This window comes from Colossoma macropomum, unplaced genomic scaffold, assembly GCF_904425465.1.
Source record: "Colossoma macropomum unplaced genomic scaffold, Colossoma_macropomum, whole genome shotgun sequence".
Taxonomy (NCBI): domain Eukaryota; kingdom Metazoa; phylum Chordata; class Actinopteri; order Characiformes; family Serrasalmidae; genus Colossoma; species Colossoma macropomum.
The window spans coordinates 32,277,960-32,297,118 of NW_023494786.1; the positions used below are offsets into that span (position 1 = coordinate 32,277,960).

Consider the following 19,159-nt stretch of genomic DNA (forward strand, 5'->3'; position numbering starts at 1 on the left):
GTTGGACATAAATAAAAGTTACAGCGTGCCAGAACTTTCAAACAATCCTCAGAAATTCAGCAAATGAACATTGATTGTATATTAAAGTGTTCTCTGTAGAGGGTGTGTTAACTTATTTACACTCAGAAAATCAACAAAAACATGGAATTTAACCTGGGGTGCCCAAACTTTGGCATAGGACTGTAAGTTACTGAAGATTGTGACAACTGTGATTTTACACTATTTTCTCACAATGTTGTGCATCATTTATTCCAGGTGATTTATTATAGATGTGGGATTAGGGACTACAGAATTATACTCAATTTAAAAAAAGGAAAAAAGGTAACAAATGAGAGAAATTCCATTGTGTGCACAAAACTTCGTAAATATACAGTGGGGTCCGAAGGTCTGAGACCACTAGGGAAATTACTATTTTGAATTATTTTCTATTTTAATACAAAATGTTTCATGACAAATTCTATGATCAGCACAACAATCTGAGCGAAAAGTAGAATCTTTGAAATTTCAACATGAATTTCAGAATTTCTCTGTGTCTGTCCCCGTTTTGCTTTAATGACAGTGGGCACTCGAGCAGGTCTGACTCTGATCACTAACGGTGACCAAAGCCTCTGCTGAGTAGATCAGATCCACCTGAGAGTCGCCCGAAAACGAGCTTCAGTAGAAGGAAAAGACAAAAAAACAATCAGGGCTTTTTGTACAAAGACCCAACATGGTCAGTGCCAGAGATTCAAAGACACTAAGAAATAGTGTAGAATTTTTAATATTTCATCTTCGTTTTGTTCATCATTAACTTTTCTTTGTTTCGTTTTGTTTTTTTAATATTCTAAAACGATCTGTTGTTCATTTTGAGGATTAAATGAAAACTTTCTCAGATTTTCATTGTGGTCTCAGACTTTTGGACCCACACAGTACGTATTTATATCACATCCCCTAATAAGGACATGAAACACTCTTAAAAAGATGGTTCTTCAAGGGTTCTTTAGTAAAGAAAAAGGTTCTATATTCAACTATGAACACTCAAAGAACCCATTGCATGATTAAAGCATTGTTTGCCACGTGGAAGGGCTCTTCAGATTGATGGAGAATGTGCTGTAAATGGTTCTATGTAGAACCTTTATGAAAAGGGTCCTACACTCTTAAAAAAGATGGTTTGTCAAGGGTTCTTTAGTAAAGAAAAAGGTTCTATATTCAACTATGAACACTCAAAGAACCCATTGCATGATTAAAACGTTCTTTGCAGCGTGGAAGGGCTCTTCAGATTGATGGAGAATGTGCTGTAAATGGTTCTATGTAGAACCTTTATGAAAAGGGTCCTACACTCTTAAAAAAGATGGTTCTTTAGTGAAGAAAGTGTTTATATGTAGAACCATAAAGACTCAAAGAACCCTTTGCATAATTAAAGGGTTCTTTGTATTGTGAAAGCGTTCTTTAGATTGCAGATTGCAGATTGCTGTAGATGGTACTATAGAGAACCTTTTTGAAGAGGGTTCTGTATAGCACCAAAACAAGTTCTTCTATTGTAACAATATCAAGCTTGCTACAGTGGAAGAACCCTTTTGGTGCTATATAGAATCCTTTTCAAAAACTGAAGAACCCTTTCACGCTGCACAGAACCCTTTAATCATGCAAAGTCTTCATGGTTCTGTATAGATTTTTAAGAGTGTATGTTGCACCAAAATGGTTCTTCTATTGTTACAAAATCAAGCTTGCTATAATACTAGAACCCTTTTTGGTGCTATATAGAACCCTTTTCAAAAAGGTTTTACATAGAACCATCTACAGCACATTCTCTGTCAACCTGAAGAACGCTTTCACGATGGAAAGAAAACTTCACTCACGCAAAGGGTTCTTTGAGTGTCCAAGGTTCTATATAGAACCATTTTTTACTAAAGAACCATCTTTTTAAGAGTGTGGTCCTCATGCATATACCGACCATCGTTTTCTAAGTTTCAGTACGTTTACCTCAAAAATACCACTGGATTTGTGTGTCTGAGCTCTGGTGTCTGAGCTCTGGTGTCCACTCTGCATGGTTTCCTGCAGGACTGTAGATTTTACAGCCATAACAAACAGATTTGTCCCGTCCAGCTGCTCCTAATACCTAAGAGCTAATTCTTGCACATAGACTGTGCTTTGTTTACGGTCTTTGTGCTAATCTTTGGAGAGGATAATCTGCCAGGTTATCCTCTGACAGGATAATTCCTGACCTGAATGCTGCAGATTTCCCAAAATTTAATTTGCCCAGACCAGGGGGCGCAACCTAAATGTTAAGAAGAGCCATTTTGTCCTATCTGCAAAAATCAAACTACCTTAGATTTTTGCAGATAGGACAAAAAATGTAATATAAACAAAAACGCAGACTTGCTTTGCTCTGCTTTGAGCTTTAGCTCAGCTATAGCCACTTTTCCCGCATCTCCAGCAGGAAACTTTTCCTCAAAAGTAGAACAGTTTCTTGTAAAATATCTCTCAACATTCGATTTTTTATGAGGCTGAAGTCGCTTCTCATTCACCAGCTCCCTGTTCAAATTTTCCCGTTCCACCTTAAATGGTGGCTGAGGTGCCAGAATGTAACTGCTGCACCATTTAAGGTGGAATGGGACAATTTGAACAAGAAGCTGGCGAATGAGAAGCAACTTCAGCTTCAGTGTTTGAGAGTTTCTCACTGCAGATTAAACGTATCAGGAAACCAGCTGGAGGGATTATAAATGCAAATCAGTCCATTCGTCTCCAAATTATCGATGTTCATCTTAAATCTCTCTCTTTGCCGTTTCGTTAGCTACTAGCTAGGCAAGGCTTTTGTCTGTGTTGCTATGGTGACCATCAGTCTGCGCTGATCTTCAGGGTTAAAGGGTGAATTAGCAGTTCTACATTAACTCCAGAGTTTAAGACCATTTATTGTTAAACTGTGTTGAACGATCAGCAGAGCTTTATTTTACTGTAAAGGAGGATTATTTTATTTTTACCTACTAATCTGATTCTGCTGTGGAGCCACAAGAGGGCAGTAAAAGAGCCGCATGTTGCCGACCCCTGGGCTAGAAGTTAATTTGGATAAAATGGGGACCAATCAGTTTTACAAACTGTTCAAATTTGAGAAATACATGCCTTGGGGGGCCACATTTGCACCCCTCCCTGATTTAATAGTGAAATAGTCTAGTTTTTCTTCCTGACCTTTTTCAGTTCTGACCTGTAGCAGCTGCCCATTGGCTTCTGTTATAGGTGAGCTTTGAGCCAGAGGGGATTCTGTTCTCACTAAGCGTGTCAGAACCGTCTGTGGTAGTTTATCACGCTGATGCAGCAGGTAGAGATTTGGACCCAGTCTTAATGACTGTGTGTACTGATGATATTTGTATTTTCCCTGTTCTGCACAGCTCATAAAGGCCTTGACCATCTTTAAAAACACTCTTCTTTGTGGTGACCCCAGACACAGCACTGAATCAGTGAATCACTCACAAAAACATGAGGGATCAAATTAAGCTTTTAAAGTGTTAGTTAGTCACTTTGATTCCTTTGAAGGGGCATTTCACAGATTTTTCAAATTTTCTGCATAATTAAGTGGTTAAGATGTAAACAGAGTCGTTCAGAGTGGTTTGGTGTGAAACGCTCTGTTCTAGATAAACTGACGAGTCAGAATTGTTCACAGTGGTGGTGATAGGAACCAGACGTCCACCTCTAAAAGCTCCCTCACAGAAAGTTACTACATAAAATGGTTATGAATATCTGAGACACTGTTTATAATAGTTTTGCGATGATTTTGTAAAATGAATTCAGGGAGGTACATGCAGGGTGTTGTGAGGCAAAATAGTCCCCCAATGAAAACTATTTTTTTGTAGATTTATCAATATTTTATCATCAATATTCCATATAAACTAAAACTCAGAAGACTCCTGTAGGTTCACTGGTGGTTTTGGGTAGTAAATAAAATGTCTATATCTGTGTTCCGACCAAAGACAGCTGGGATAGGCTCCAGCACCCCACCGTGACCCAGAAGGATAAGCGGTTTAGATGGTATGTATGTATGTATGTATCTGTGTTGTAGTCATGGCGACCCCTGGTTCCTATTACCACCACTGTCAAGACATCTGAGTCTCTACAATCAACCATTTCACACCCAACCACTCTGAATGAGTCTGTTTACATCAAACACTGAATTATGCAGATTTTTTGAAAACTAGGTGGAATTCCCCTTTAAGGTAACTGCTAGGCCATGAAATCAGTGTTACTTTAAGGTTAGTGTATGATTAAAAATATGACATCATGATACTTGAATGCATTACTTATGTATTTAGTTTTTTGGGGTTTGTGGATTTTTTATGAATAAAAATCAAATCAATTCAAGTGGAAGTCTGCAAAAAATAGGTAAGAAGGCACAGAATGGACAATTCAATACTTAGTAAAAATAAATGAATAAATACTCAGAAAAGCATATTGTAATGTAATTTTTAATAGTGATGATACAGCCGTATGCAAAGGTTTGGGTACCCCTGGAATTACATGTTTGTGTTTTTGTTGTGTTTTTTTTTTTAATTTTCAATGGGTAAATAAGTTAAACATCCTCTTCTCCACATTTTCATACACAATTACTGTTTATTCACTGAATTTAACGTATTGGGGGAAAATAATCAAATTAAAGGTGGTATGTGCAAAAGTTACGACACATTTTATATTTATATTTTAACTTTAATATGATAAACCCAGCACATAAATATAAATTATGCATTAACATTTGGAGAAAAATGCCCTATAGTCTGTTCCCTGTGGACGTGTTAACTTATTTTCACTTCGAAAATCAACGAAACACAATTTGACCAAACTTTTGCACACGACTGCGTATTGTCCTGTTGCTCACCTCTACTCCTCCGATGGACATTGCATGAAGTGAAACAGGCTCTTTGATGAAATCCAATGAGATGAGAAACCAGGGTTTAAACCAGGTTCATAAGAACATAAATTACACTGGAGTCATTTATAATGTGGGGTTTTGTTTACTTTCAGCTTCACCCCGTCCAATTAATATAAGCTCAGAGGAGAGGCCGCGCTGCAGAAAGACTAAAGTAAAACTGAATTTGTCTGTATATTTTGTGGTGTGTTTAGTTTTGGGTCATTTGTTAGGTGCTACTTTATATGTGGTGGTTGATTTAAACATAATCTGTAATGTAAAACCTTTTATTTTCACTTTACTTTGAAATATCAATGTGTGCTATTCTGTGCTCTGTAGAGAACGTCAATAATGCCATGCAGGATGAAGAGTTCACTGATGTAAACAAGATAATATGAATGAAAATCATCTTGGCTACAATAAAATAACCATTTTTAAATCAATATAGAGAAAATCTTTATTTTAACATGCACATAGTAGCGAGTGGAAACAGTTCAAACACACACAAAACACAAAAGTCAAAGTGCATCGTGACTCCAAAACAACAGTGAATCAATGAGTAAAGAAGTCAGATTAAAAGGTAAAACACCTCACACAGAAGCATGCAGTATAAAATCTGTTATGTTAGGAGACCAACATGTAAGCAGCATTAAAAATAGCTAAAATATATATTTAAATATATAAAAATAAATAATATTTAAAGACTCAGAGAATCTAGGAGGGTAGATCATGTTTCCACCTGGCACCAATGATATACTCAGAGACTAAGAGCTAAAACAAATCAGAACCGATCCAGAACCAGCGATTCTGCTGGGACATGTTTCTTGGATACGGCTACCAGGCGTCATTTTCACACCACACATCTGATATTGCACACTTATTTCTACCCAGCACCTCAGACAACACCTTACTGCATCCCAGATAATTCTGAGTCTAACATTAAATGACATTCAGCCATATATACTGACTTTAGACGTGTGTATTACAATGTGGAACCACTAGAGGGAGCTATTTGTTCATTATGAGAAGCAGAAAGTGAATGGGCAGTACAAAGCGTCCTGCAGGTGGTTGGAACCAGAAGAGATTCAGTTATCTGGCGGTTCATTTCGGCCAGGTCCACAGTTACTTCATCAGGTAGATATACATGGTCTTCACAACGTGTCTCCAGGTGGACACGACTGAGGACAGCCAGTGAGACTGAGCTGTACTGTCCATGTTCTTCACGCACTTTGAAATGTCCCCCTAAAAGAGCGATATAACGAGAACGGTCAGTCAAATGAGCCCAACAGTGTACAGTGAATGCAGCAGCGAGGTTCCATCCCCACATTCTCAGCACCGCAGTAACACTGACGTGGTGGTGGTGTGTTAGTGTGTGTTGTGCTGGTACGAGTGGATCAGACACAGCAGTGCTGCTGAAGTTTTTAAACACTGTGTCCACTCACTGTCCACTCTATTAGACACTCCTACCTTGTCAGTCCACCTTGTTGATGTAAAGTCAGAGACGATAGCTCATCTGCTGCTGCACAGTTTGTGTTGGTCATCCTCTAGTCCTTCATCAGTGGTCACAGGACGCTGCCCACAGGACGCTGCGGGCTGGATATTTTTGGTTGGTGGACTATTCTCAGTCCAGCAGTGACACGGAGGTGTTTAAAAACTCCAGCAGCACTGCTGTGTCTGATCCACTCAGACCAGCGCAACACACACTAACACACCACCACCACGTCAGTGTTACTGCAGTGCTGAGAATGATCCACCACCCAAATAGTACCTGCTCTGTGAGGGTCCATGGGGGTCCTGACCACTGAAGAACAGGGTAAAAGGGGGCTAACAAAGTATCAGAGAAACAGATGGACTACAGTCTGTAACTGTAGAACTACAGAGTGAAACTATACAGTCAGTGGAGCTGATAAAATGGACAATGAGTGTAGATCTGAGGAGGTGTTCCTATTAAAGTGCATATATTTGCATATTCAGCCCACATCAGTGTAGCTCCGCCCACTCACACTGAAGTTATAAGGAGTGTTTCAGCCCTGCTTTTTGAATGGGCCACAACACGGGCCAATCACAACAGAGCCCACTTACATATATTATATAGATATAGAACCATGAACACCCAAAGAACCCTTTGCATGATTAGCGTTCTTCGGATTGGTGGAGAATGTGGTGTAGACGGTTCCATATAGAACCTTTTTGAAAAGTTTCTATATAACACCCAAAAGGGTCCTTTTCAGTTCATCTTTAGAACCATTTTCACAAAGGTTCTATATAGAACTATCGACAGCACATTCTTAAGGACCCTTTCATGACTCCCTTGCGCAATTAAATGGTTCTTTGCATGACAAAAGGGTTCTTCAGATTGATGGAGAATGTACTGTAGATGGTTCTATATAGAACCTTTTTGAAGGGGTTCTATAAAGCACCCAAAAGGGCCCTTCTATTGTTACAACCTTGACATCATAACCATAGAAGAACCCTTTTTAGTTCATCTTTAGAACCCTTTTCAAAAAGGTTCTATATAGAACTATCGACAGCACATTCTTAAGAACCCTTTCATGATTCCGTTGCGCAATTAAATGGTTCTTTGCATGACGAAAGGGTTCTTCAGATTGATGAAGAATGTGGTGTAGATTGTTTTATTTAGAACCTTTTTGAAGGGGTTCTATATAACACCCCAAAGGGTTCTTCTATTGTTACTTGACATCAGAAGAACAGAAGAACCCTTTTTAGTTCATCTTCTATACAGAACCCTTTTCAAAAAGCACATTCTGAAGAACTCTTTCATGATGCAAAGAACCCTTTAATCATGCTAAGGGTTCTTTAAGTGTTTATGGTTCTATATAGAACCATTTTGTTTACTAAAGAACCGTTGAAGAACCGTCTTTTTTTACGTGTGTAGTTTGTACGTCATGGACTGAACTCTGATGAATTAAGGCCGAAGCTGGTTCTCTTACCCATCCTCCTCTCCTCTTGAGCCAGGGAACCAGGCTCTTTCTGACGAACTCCCCCAGACTGTCCACTATGGTGTATATCATGGAGGGATAACCCTGTCGCACACAGTCCACCGCCAGACCGCCGGCGACTGCGAAGATGGCCACCACCTTCCCCCATGTGATCCCTGAGAAAGAGAGGAGAATTAAAACACACAGCTCCCTCAGAACCGACCACAGGCCTGAAATACATCTGACATCATGAGACATGCAGCACTGCGCTGCCCACAGGACGCTGCCCACAGGACGCTGCCCACAGGACGCTGCCCACAGGACGCTGTTGGTTGGATATTTTTGGTTGCTGGACTATTCTCAGTCCAGCAGTGACACTGAGGTGTTTAAAAACTCCAGCAGCACTGCTGTGTCTGATCCACTCAGACCAGCGCAACACACACTAACACACCAACACCACGTCAGTGCTGAGAATGATCCACCACCTATTTGTACCTGCTCTGTGAGGGTCCATGGGGGTCCTGACCACTAAAGAACAGGGTAACAAAGTATCAGAGAAACAGATGGACTACAGTCTGTAACTGTAGAACTACAAAGTGCACCTATATAGTAAGTGGAGCTGATAAAATGGACAATGAGTGTAGAAACAAGGAGGTGGTCATAATGTTATGTCTGACCGGTGTGTGTAGTTGGCAGGTAGAGCTGAATGATTTTGAGAAAATATCTATGGCTATGTTCACATTACAAGCCTCACTCCTCAAATCCGATCTCTCTGACAGGATGGTTCCCACTCGTTTAGGTAAGTGATTCAAATCTGTCATTAATGTGACGAACCGGCGTCCTGAAATGACCCTCATGAGCTCATCCTACTCAGTAACGTCACGTGAATGAATCACGATCATCATCAGCACAAACTAACGAGCAGAACGAGCTTCGCTGAGAAGATCATTAACTCTGATCAGCTCTCAGCTTCATTATTAGAGCGAGACGAAGGAGAAAAAGGTGAGATGAGCTGCTTTTCCACTGTTTACAGGCTTTAACTTCTGTTCAGTGCTGTTGCCATGGTAACGCTGAATGATGGCGCAGTGGAAAAAAGCACATGAATTCCGATCTGAGCGTCACATTAAGGTCGCATGGCCACGAATTGGATACGTATCCGATCTAGGACCACATATGAAAGTGACTCAGGTCGGATTTGAAAAGATCTGATTTGCGTCCACACAGCTCTGAAAACATCAGATCTGAGTCACATTAGGGCAGAAAATCCAATTTATGCCACTTCAGCCTGGTAATGTGAACGCAGCCTAATAGCGATTTTTCTGACTGATATTGCCATTATTTTCTATACATTGAGGTTCAGACCTGTTTTTTCACTGAAAAGACCAGAATATTTACTTTTCTGGCTTTTAAAAACTGCGAATACAGTAAATCCTATTCAACATTTCGCACGAAATCCACTAATTTTGCTCTCTTTATAGGGCTGAACGATCTGGAGAAAATTTAATTGCGATTTTTCTGACTAATATTATGTCTGAGGTTTAAATTGTGATTATTTTCTATAAATTAAGGTTCAAGCCTTTTTTTTGCCAAGAAGACCAGAATATTCACTATTTCTGGCTTGAGGTTTGACTCCTGAATGCTGTGTGCCACAAAGCCAATAAGTTGTGGTTGTGATGTCACAACACAATAAGGTTTGTTTGCCTCTGATTGGTCTGACTAATTAACAGGCAGTTCACAACAAGCTCTGTGTTATTGGGTTAAATTTCCCCACTTAAAACTTAAGACAGCATTTTTGATCATGTAGGCTATAATAAAAAAAACTGCAGCTCTTGCGTTTGGAAAATTGCACTCTCTTAAATTGCGATTTCGATATAAAATTATCTTTATTGAACTTAAATGCTATTATTTTCCATAAATTGATCTCTAGGCCTTAAGGGTCCATCTCAGTACCTTTAGTCAGGGAACATAACTGAACCATAATCCACTGAAATGATATTCTCTAAGCTGTACTGACTCCACACACCCCGTCTCGTCTCCAGGCTTTTATTTTACTGTTCTGTTTTAAAATATTCGGTTATGAAAAGATACAAATACAAACTTTTCACCTGGAAAAAACTTATTTAAGGTTCTCAATCAGACCCTAAAACCACTGTTGTACCTTTGAGGGCACATTTACACTGTTTGTACCTTGATGAACGAAAAATGTACCTGAACAGAACCTTTATTAATAACAGTGTATGAAAGGAAAGAAAGAACACAGCTCGTTCAAAGCTGGTAAAACTGGATTTCTTCAGTGTTAAAACATTGTATCAATGCAAAATCTCTCACTGACTGACATGTTATAAAGCGTCAGTTTCAGTCTGCATCCAAAAGTGCCCAAAATGGGTCTTTTGAAGAACAGGCATAACATTCTGACCACCTCCTTGTTTCTACGCTCATTGTCCATTTTATCAGCTCCACTTACTATATAGGTGCACTTTGTAGTTCTACAGTTACAGACTGTAGTCCATCTGTTTCTCTGATACTTTGTTAGCCCCCTTTTACCCTGTTCTTCAGTGGTCAGGACCCCCATGGTCCCCCTCAGAGCAGGTACTATTTGGGTGGTGGATCATTCTCAGCACTGCAGTAACACTGACGTGGTGGTGGTGTGTTAGTGTGTGTTGTGCTGGTCTGAGTGGATCAGACACAGCAGTGCTGCTGGAATTTTAAACACCTCAGTGTCGCTGCTGGACTGAGAATAGTCCACCAACCAAAAATATCCAGCCAACAGCGTCCTGTGGGCAGCATCCTGTGACCACAGGACGCTGCGGTCACAGAGGATGACCAACACAAACTGTGCAGCAGCAGATGAGCTACCGTCTCTGACTTTACATCTACAAGGTGGACCAACAAGGTAATAGAGTGGACAGAGAGTGGACACAGTGTTTAAAAACTCCAGCAGCACTGCTGTGTCTGATCCACTCAGACCAGCACAACACACACTAACACACCACCACCACGTCAGTGTTACTGCAGTGCTGAGAATGACCCACCACCCAAATAGTACCTGCTCTGTGAGGGTCCATGGGGGTCCTGACCACTGAAGAACAGGGTAAAAGGGGGCTAACAAAGTATCAGAGAAACAGATGGACTACAGTCTGTAACTGTAGAACTACAAAGTGCACCTATATAGTAAGTGGAGCTGATAAAATGGACAATGAGTGTAGAAACAAGGAGGTGGTCATAATGTTATGCCTGATCGGTGTGTGTGAGTGTGTGTGTGTGTGTGTGTGTGTGTGTGTGTGTGTGTGTATATATATATATATATATATATATATATATATATATTTTAGATATATATTAGATATATAGATACGTTGCATAAAAATGTGACAGTTTCAATTATTTTTCTGTTTGAAATTTATTCTGGATTAAAAAATAATTGTGCATCATTTATCTAATGTAATTAATATTGACTCTAATTAATTATAACACCCCAAAACTGCTGCAATTAAACACACCTGACTGCTTACTGGTAGCTAACTCAGAGGTAGCCATGGGCTGGTCAGTTAAGGTCCAGACAGTTTTTCAGCCATTTCTGACTGGGGATTTTGAAAAAAGATGCTCCCAGAGGACAAAATAAATACAAGAGTAACCAGCAACGGGCAGAGAACCCATCAGGAACCCTGTTGAGGAGCTTCATCTCCAGACTACATGCAGGAGCCTAGCCTCGTTTTCTGAGAGTCCCACTTAACGGAACGACCAGCAGCTTCGCTGAGACTCTGATGTAACAGGAAGGCTAAAGATATCAGCGTCTTCTCAGCCGCCTCTCCAAGCCAATTTCCTCTGATGAGGCTGGCAGTGGAGCCCGTGAGCCGCCCGATGGGCTTTTAATATGTAATACGTAGAAATAAAGGTGGACGATATGAGGCCAAATATCATGATACTGTCATCAAATATCATGTTACTGACGTCAAGATATACAAAACAACAACAACAGTAATATTTATATAATATAAATATATAATATAATATAATAATATATAATCCGCCCAATGACAGCTGGGATAGGCTCCAGCACCCCACCGCGACCCAGAAGGATAAGCGGTTTAGATGATGGATGGATATTTATATAATGATGATATCATATTGCTATTGTCCATATTTACTGAATTATTGAATAATAATAATAATAATAATAATAGTTGTTTTTTATTGTTTCAGTTTTGCTATGTTTACCACTCTGTTCTAGAACATAATATAATGTATGTAGTCGTAAGTGCAAAAGTTTGTGCGCCCCAGTCAAATTGCATGTTGTTGATTTTCTGAGTGTGAATAAGTAAACACGCCCTCTACAGAGACACATTTCTAAGCATTTTAATACACAGTTACTGTTTATTTGCTAAATTTAACATACTGTAGGGAAAAATACAACATATAACGTCGACCGTGCAAAGGTTATGGCACATGTTATATTTTACGTTGTATTTTTTTTTCTAACATGTTGACCTCAGCAATTATTCTTATTCTTAAATTTGCTTATTTACACTTAGAACATCAACAAAACATGTGATTTGACCAGGGGGGTTATCCACAAAGCAGGATTTCTCAGTTAGCCAGATAACTTAAGCCCAAAGATGAGGACTGTCCAATGAGAATGTTCCTCAGCTCTATTGGACAGGCTTGACTTTGGGCTTAAGTTATCTAGCTAAACTGAGAAATCCTGCTTTGTGGAATATCCACCAGGTGTTGAACCTCTTCAACTCCTTGGTTTGTGGTTCCAAAACGCACTTCGTCATATTCTTCATAACTTTCATATTTCATAAGCTACATTCTAAAGGTGGGGGTCGTATGAGAGCTGTAACTGTCTTCTTTCCAGTCAAATAGATGGGTGATGTAGTTTTAAACCCTTATAATAAAAGAAGCTGAACTCACAATTTTTTTTTTCTACTGAAAGTCGACCCATTTTTCCACAAATCTGGGCTATAAACTATAAACAAATGGCGTCTCTTCAGTGATCTGCTCTGTAAACATTATTTTTATAAAATAATACAAAGAGCGTCTAAGATTTTTGGCTTTCAGCAGTAAATTGTAAGCATATAGTGATATGTGTGATCATAAAACACATGTTCTGTTAATCTGAGGGGAACTTTTACAAAAAATAAATAAATACATAAAATAAAAATTTACATTTATCTCATGCAGTTACTGAATAATTTGCCTTATGATTTGGTCATGTAAATTCAGATGGACAAACCAAAATATACTCTGGTCAGTAAGAGGTTAAACATTTTATCCAACAGAGCGCAATAGAAGAGTGAAAGGAAGCCTGTTCTCTACCGTGAAGTAAAAACCTGCACCAGCACTGTAAACGGTTTTGTTAATGTTAAATGGAGTTTATAAAAATTTAAAGTTTAATTTGTCCTGGAAACGGGGCTGTACTGCCTCCCTCACATATCGTGGAACAGCATCAGCCCAGTGTTCATGTTTATACCCCCCACTTCTCCAATACAGACCCCGTTACGGTAAGTCTGACATGTCAGTGTCGCGCTAAACCACCCGACTCTGTCCTAGAATAGAAGACGATGGAACGAAACAGGAGGAGAGGTTAAAAGGTTGTGAGAAGAGTGCAGGGCAGTGGAGAAAAGCTGCCAAGGTTATGGAGTGCATCACTCAGGGAAAGAACCTTTCAGTGCAGCAAGGCCTGCTAGTTCAGCCAGGAAAAAAAAAAAATGCAGCGCAGCGTGTGCCAGCAGGGACCGAGGGCATGGCCTTATACGGCATTTTCAAAAGCATGTTTAAAAATAAGAGCACATACATGTCTGGGAGATAATATGTGCAGAATAATGTGATCCTGCCATCGTGCCCCAGCCAGCAATGACGATTTTAACTGTAGAGCCACAGAAATAATGTAAGTTTTACACAGAGCGCAAATCTCTAAAACTGCAGTGGGCTAAGTGGAAGTGGACTGCCCTGGCGGACTGATCAGGGTCAATTAGCTGATTTACGATTGTGCACAAAGTTATAACTATACATTCTAGCCAAAACCAGAAAGGCCACAGAAGAACCGCTTTTCAAAGCTTCTCAAAGAACCTTTCAGTGTTTTAAAAAGCCTTTTTTTCTGGGTTTAATTTCCCCCCTGAGGTCATTTATGTGGCTTTATGTATCAAAAACAGTCATAATTCATTTTTACATGATGATTTTCCAGCCTCTCTTTATCCCAAGCTGTGTTGTTATTGTGCCTTTAAGATTAATTCATGCAAATGAGCTCTGTTCTGATTGGCCACCCTGTAGGGATCTATATAGCACCAAAAAGAGTTCTTCAGATTGATGGAGAGCATGTTGTTTATGGTTCTATATAGAACCTTTTTGAAAAGGGTTCTATAACGCACCTAAAAGAGTTCCTCAGATTGATAGACAGTGTGTTGTATATGGTTCTATACAGAACATTTTTGAAAAAGGTTCTATATAGCACCTTTAGGGTTCTTGAGATTGATAAAGAGTGTGTTGTATGTGGTTCTATATAGAACCTTTTTGAAAAGTGTTCTTGAGATTGATAAAGAGTGTGTTGTATGTGGTTCTATATAGAACCTTTTTGAAAAGTGTTCTTGAGATTGATAAAGAGTGTGTTGTATGTGGTTCTATATAGAACCTTTTTGAAAAGGGTTCTACTACTGTTACAACTTGACATCGAAACCTTTTCAAAAGGGTTCTATATAGCACCAAAAAGGGTTCTTGAGATTGATGAAGAGTGTGTTGTATATGGTTCTACACAGAACCTTTTTGAAAAGGGTTCTTGAGATTGATGAAGAGTGTGTTGTATATGGTTCTATACAGAACAATTTTAAAAAGGTTCTATATAGCACCAAAAAGGGGTCTTGAGATTGATAAAGAGTGTGTTGTATATGGTTCTATACAGAACCTTTTTGAAAAGGGTTCTTGAGATTGATGAAGAGTGTGTTGCATGTGGTTCTATATAGAACCTTTTTGAAAAGGGTTCTTCTACTGTTACAACTTGACATCGAAACCTTTTCAAAAGGGTTCTACATAGAACTATCTACAGCATGTTCTCCATCTGAAGAACCATTTCACAATGTAAAGAACCCTCTGATCACACAAATAGTTCTTCCAGTGTTTATGGTTCTATATACTAAAGAACCCTTGAAGAACCATCTTTTTTAAGTGTGCAGGCTGAACCACACTCAAGCTTATAAGCTCAGTGAGAGTTAAAGTGCTGTAGACTGAATAAGTGGATAAATGCAAATTTGTGATGTCATAAAAACACAAACAGGCTGTATTTTGCAGCTTAGCCTCCATATATGGCCTGGTACAGACTGGGGAGTGAGCGGTATGCGGTATAACTTCAACAACGTTAGCATACTTTATCAAATTCTTTTATTTAAAAAGCATCAGGCAGGTCAGAATGTGCTGCACAGCCTATTTCATCACTTGTTTCTAGTTTTAGGACAGACTTTAAAGCACCGCTACTAGTCTCTAAAGCATAAAATGGATCAGCAGCATCAAACATATCAACTTGTCCAACTCCAAGCTGTTCTCCAAGATTCGGCACTGCAGGCCGGCTTAAGGTGGAATTTCACAGATTTTTCTAAACATAAATAACTAAATAACTGCGATGCACTGAGGTTCATTAAAGAGAAACATATCGACTCATTTCTTTACAACAGTTTTAAGAGAAGGTGGAGAGGTAGAAGCACAGCAAGGCAAAATAACAGTGTCTAAAACACTTTATTTCAGATTTTCCACTATTTTCCCATCATCAGCATTCTATATAAAACTCAGAAGACACCTGTAGGTTCACTGGTGGTTTTGGACAGTAAATAAAATGTCTATATGTGTGTTGTAGTCATGGCGACCCCTGGTTCCTATCACCACCACTGTAAAGTGATCTGAACCATTTCACACCAAACCGCTCTGAATCTCTCTTTTCGCAATTTTAAACACTGAATTATGTAATATTGGTGGAATTCCCCTTTCAAAAATCGCCTTCTCAGTGTCTTACCCAAAGACAGGATCTCTGTTGCCACAGAAAGAAAAGCGTCGGACACCACGCACTCCACGGACACGGAGATGCTGAGCTGCTTTGCGATGTTCCTGTAGACGTACGGCCGCATGTACTCCAGCTCATCACCTGCAGAGCAGAAGGATGGGTTAAACACAGAAACATCTCAGAGGCAGATACGTTCACGCCCTTACGGAGCATCCAGGCGTGCAGGAGCTTTAGAACAAGCGGATTCAAACATGTGAATGTGCTTCAGTTAAACATGCTCAAACTCTGACCAGCCTTTCTCAAAAACAAGACTACAGCAAACTGGAACAGAGTCCAACACCTACATTTAGAACAATGAGGGAAAATGACAGAGCATGCTGCGACTGGCCTAAAGCAATGAATTTGTGTATAGGTACACCTTGAATGGGCATCATCACCACTTTTATCTATATAGCATGTTTCCCGTACTCAAGGACACTTTATAACCAACAAACATGAACACATTAAACAATTAACAACAAAAGAATGATAATAACGACAACGATAACAACAATAACACAGTGAAAACAAGTACGTCTGTAACAGATTTAAATGAAGATAGAGAAGTGGCATCCAGAACAGACTGGGGCAGAGTGTATATATATATATATATATATATATACACACACATACACATTCATAATTTGGGAGTTACTACACTTAGGCCCAAACCCATTTCACCCCTCACCCCCACTACCTGGCGCCTCAGGCATCAGAACTGCTGCTCCATTTAAGGTGGAACGGGAAAATTCCAACAAGAATCTGGTGAATATCTGACTTCAGCTTCATATCACTGAAGAATTAGTGGAGGGTGATAATAAATAATTGCCCCCCTCTTTGAAGTCATATGATTTCCTAAATGTAACTAAAGCCCAGCAGTGAGGAGCTGAACTTTACCCTCCTCTGCTGTCACTGCAGACTGGCAGGGTCGCCTACAGAGCAGCGCTGGTAGCTGTTAATGAAGTGATGCTCTTTTTATTTGAGGGTCCCATTTCAGAGGGAAGATTTCAACCACTACCCCTTATAACTCAGTTCCAAGGGGCAAGGAGACACTCGAAAACAAGGGGTAGGGCCACAGTATGTAATGGGTGATCAGTGAAGGACAGGGGTGATATGATTACTCCTCTTTGAAAAGGTGGCATTTTGAACATACTGTACCTACTGAGGGCTGACATAGAGGCCAGATAGAAGAACACTGCCGTAGTCTAAACTAGTAGCATCTAACAGAGCCTTTTTGAATTTATTAGGATTTTCTGTTGTTTTTGTTCAAAAAATGTGACAAACTGACTAGATTTTATATGATAAATCATGGTGGTGGGTGATATGGCAAAAAAAATAATATTGCAATTCTTTTTCACAATATTTTCATGAAATTTTCACGATATGCGACGTCACAATATTTATTTCAGCTTATCAGTTGGAACAGAGAAAACATTTTAAAATTACTGTCAAAAACTGTGAGCACAATGATTTTTATTTAATATTTGGCACTAAATCCAGTTTAACAGGACTAATTTTATACTATGCTAAGGCTAAAAATATTGCAACTGCAATTTAAATTGCAATTATTTTCTATAAGTTAAGGTTCAGCCCTTTTTTTGCCAAGAAGACCAGAACATCCACTTTTTGTGGCTTGAAGCTTGAATGTAGTGAGCCAGACTGCCAGTAAGTTGTGGTTTGGTTGCCTCTGATTAGTCTAACTCTACAGGCAGTTCACAACAAGCTCTGTGTTATTAGGTTAAATTTCCTTTACATTAATAAATCTAATTATTTTTAAACCTTTTAGCCACATCCCTGCCGAAAAAGCACCATTAGAAACCATTAATATAAAACCCGATTGGTTTACTTTCTAATGGAAATTGGCTTAATGGGTTCCATCCACTATTAAACCCACTATTTTCCTATAGAGCACCTTTAGATCCCATTGGGAAACCATCAGATGCGTTTAGAACCAGCCATTGGTCACCTGTTCAACCACTAGGACCCTTTACACTGTGATATCCACCCATTTAAAAAGCGAAAACACATTACAAAACAGTCAGGAACCAACAGAAACACAATGGTTTCTATGGGTTTTTAGCAGGGATGGTTTGATTGGTTTGACAAACGTTCTACCAAGTTCTCTGAAAACATTTGGTCCGAAAGGAAATTTAGGAGAGGGTCATTAATGCATGGGGTATGGGAATTAGAACTAACGCAAAGGTTCTAGGTGGGTCAAGCATCATTACCGCATTATTTTGCTAGGGTTCTAGATTGTCTTACCCAACTTGAGGAGCACCATTGAGACATCTCCAAGAGCTCCGTCTGGAACAGGCAGAGAGGCTTCAACTTTGGACCAGCTGAGACCTTCTCTGGTGATCCTGGAATATATGAAGTCTCTGCAAAGTATCCTGGACTGGAAAACCAGTTCCTTCTCACTGGGAGCTCGGTCCAACAAGTCCATCCTGAGGATCTTCAGGATCTTCAGGTTCCACCCAGCTGCCTGGTGCAAAATACCTTTGCTGCTCTCTCCCGTCCACTGGAGCCCACTCTCAGCGACCACCAGGGAGCCAGGAGCCCATTCCTGCTTGTTCTTCTGTCTTTCTTCTGGTTATGGCAGGTTGTTTGTTATGGTGTTGATCAATCAGCAGGCCAACGCTGAGCTCAGTGAAGTTAATTAAGCGTGGTTTTATCTAGATCTTCTCTCAGGTGCTCTATTTTCTCTTGTTTCCTTGCCAAACTGGATGGAAAGGTTGTGGGAAAAAGCCAGTGGAGAAACTTCTGAAGGCAAAAACGAGGATCAGCCCACTTTCTCACTTCTGCACGTCTTCAAACCGCCCGGCGAACCAAACCGGTTCACTCAGGCTCTCATCTGTTACCTACACCGACTCATCTCAGCTCATTCCGCAGGTAAACCCGAGCAAACACTCCGACTGAGGAACCTTCAGCTCGTCCCAAACGCTGAGCTCCACCTTCATCTTCTGCCTCTCAGAGCGACCCATGTTATAATATGCAGCTCTGCTCCGCCTTCGCGCCTAAACTGCTGCTTTTGTCGCCGCCTGGCGGCCGAAGCGAGAACTGCGCTTCCTCTCCACAGTCATAAGCCTCAGATAATTCACTTATCGGCGCTCAATGAAAGGGATTTAGACCAGATATAGCCTAAACCCACTTCAGAACACTCCTCAGAGTGCGGTGACCTCTTAGGCCTGCACGGTGAGCACCTACAGTGACCTACAATCTCGGTTTACCTGCTGACAAAAAAACAGCACAGACCAGCAAGCATTTCATGCAGCTCTATGCTGCCTTGAGCTGGTCTAGTTCTGGTCTGGTTCTGGTATAGCT

General features: G+C 40.0%; 1 protein-coding gene across 1 annotated transcript; it reads right to left on the reverse strand.

The window, feature by feature from the left end:
• Window positions 1-4,890: 4,890 nt before the first annotated feature.
• On the reverse strand, window positions 4,891-18,796 carry bokb (BCL2 family apoptosis regulator BOK b). Its single transcript, XM_036565367.1, has 4 exons — window positions 18,101-18,796; window positions 15,812-15,940; window positions 7,825-7,988; window positions 4,891-6,115 (listed from the first exon to the last, which is right to left on the reverse strand). The coding sequence occupies exons 1-4, from the start codon at window positions 18,279-18,281 to the stop codon at window positions 5,996-5,998; spliced, it is 594 nt and encodes a 197-aa protein (XP_036421260.1). The 5' UTR covers window positions 18,282-18,796; the 3' UTR covers window positions 4,891-5,995.
• Between the last annotated feature and the right edge of the window lie 363 nt (window positions 18,797-19,159).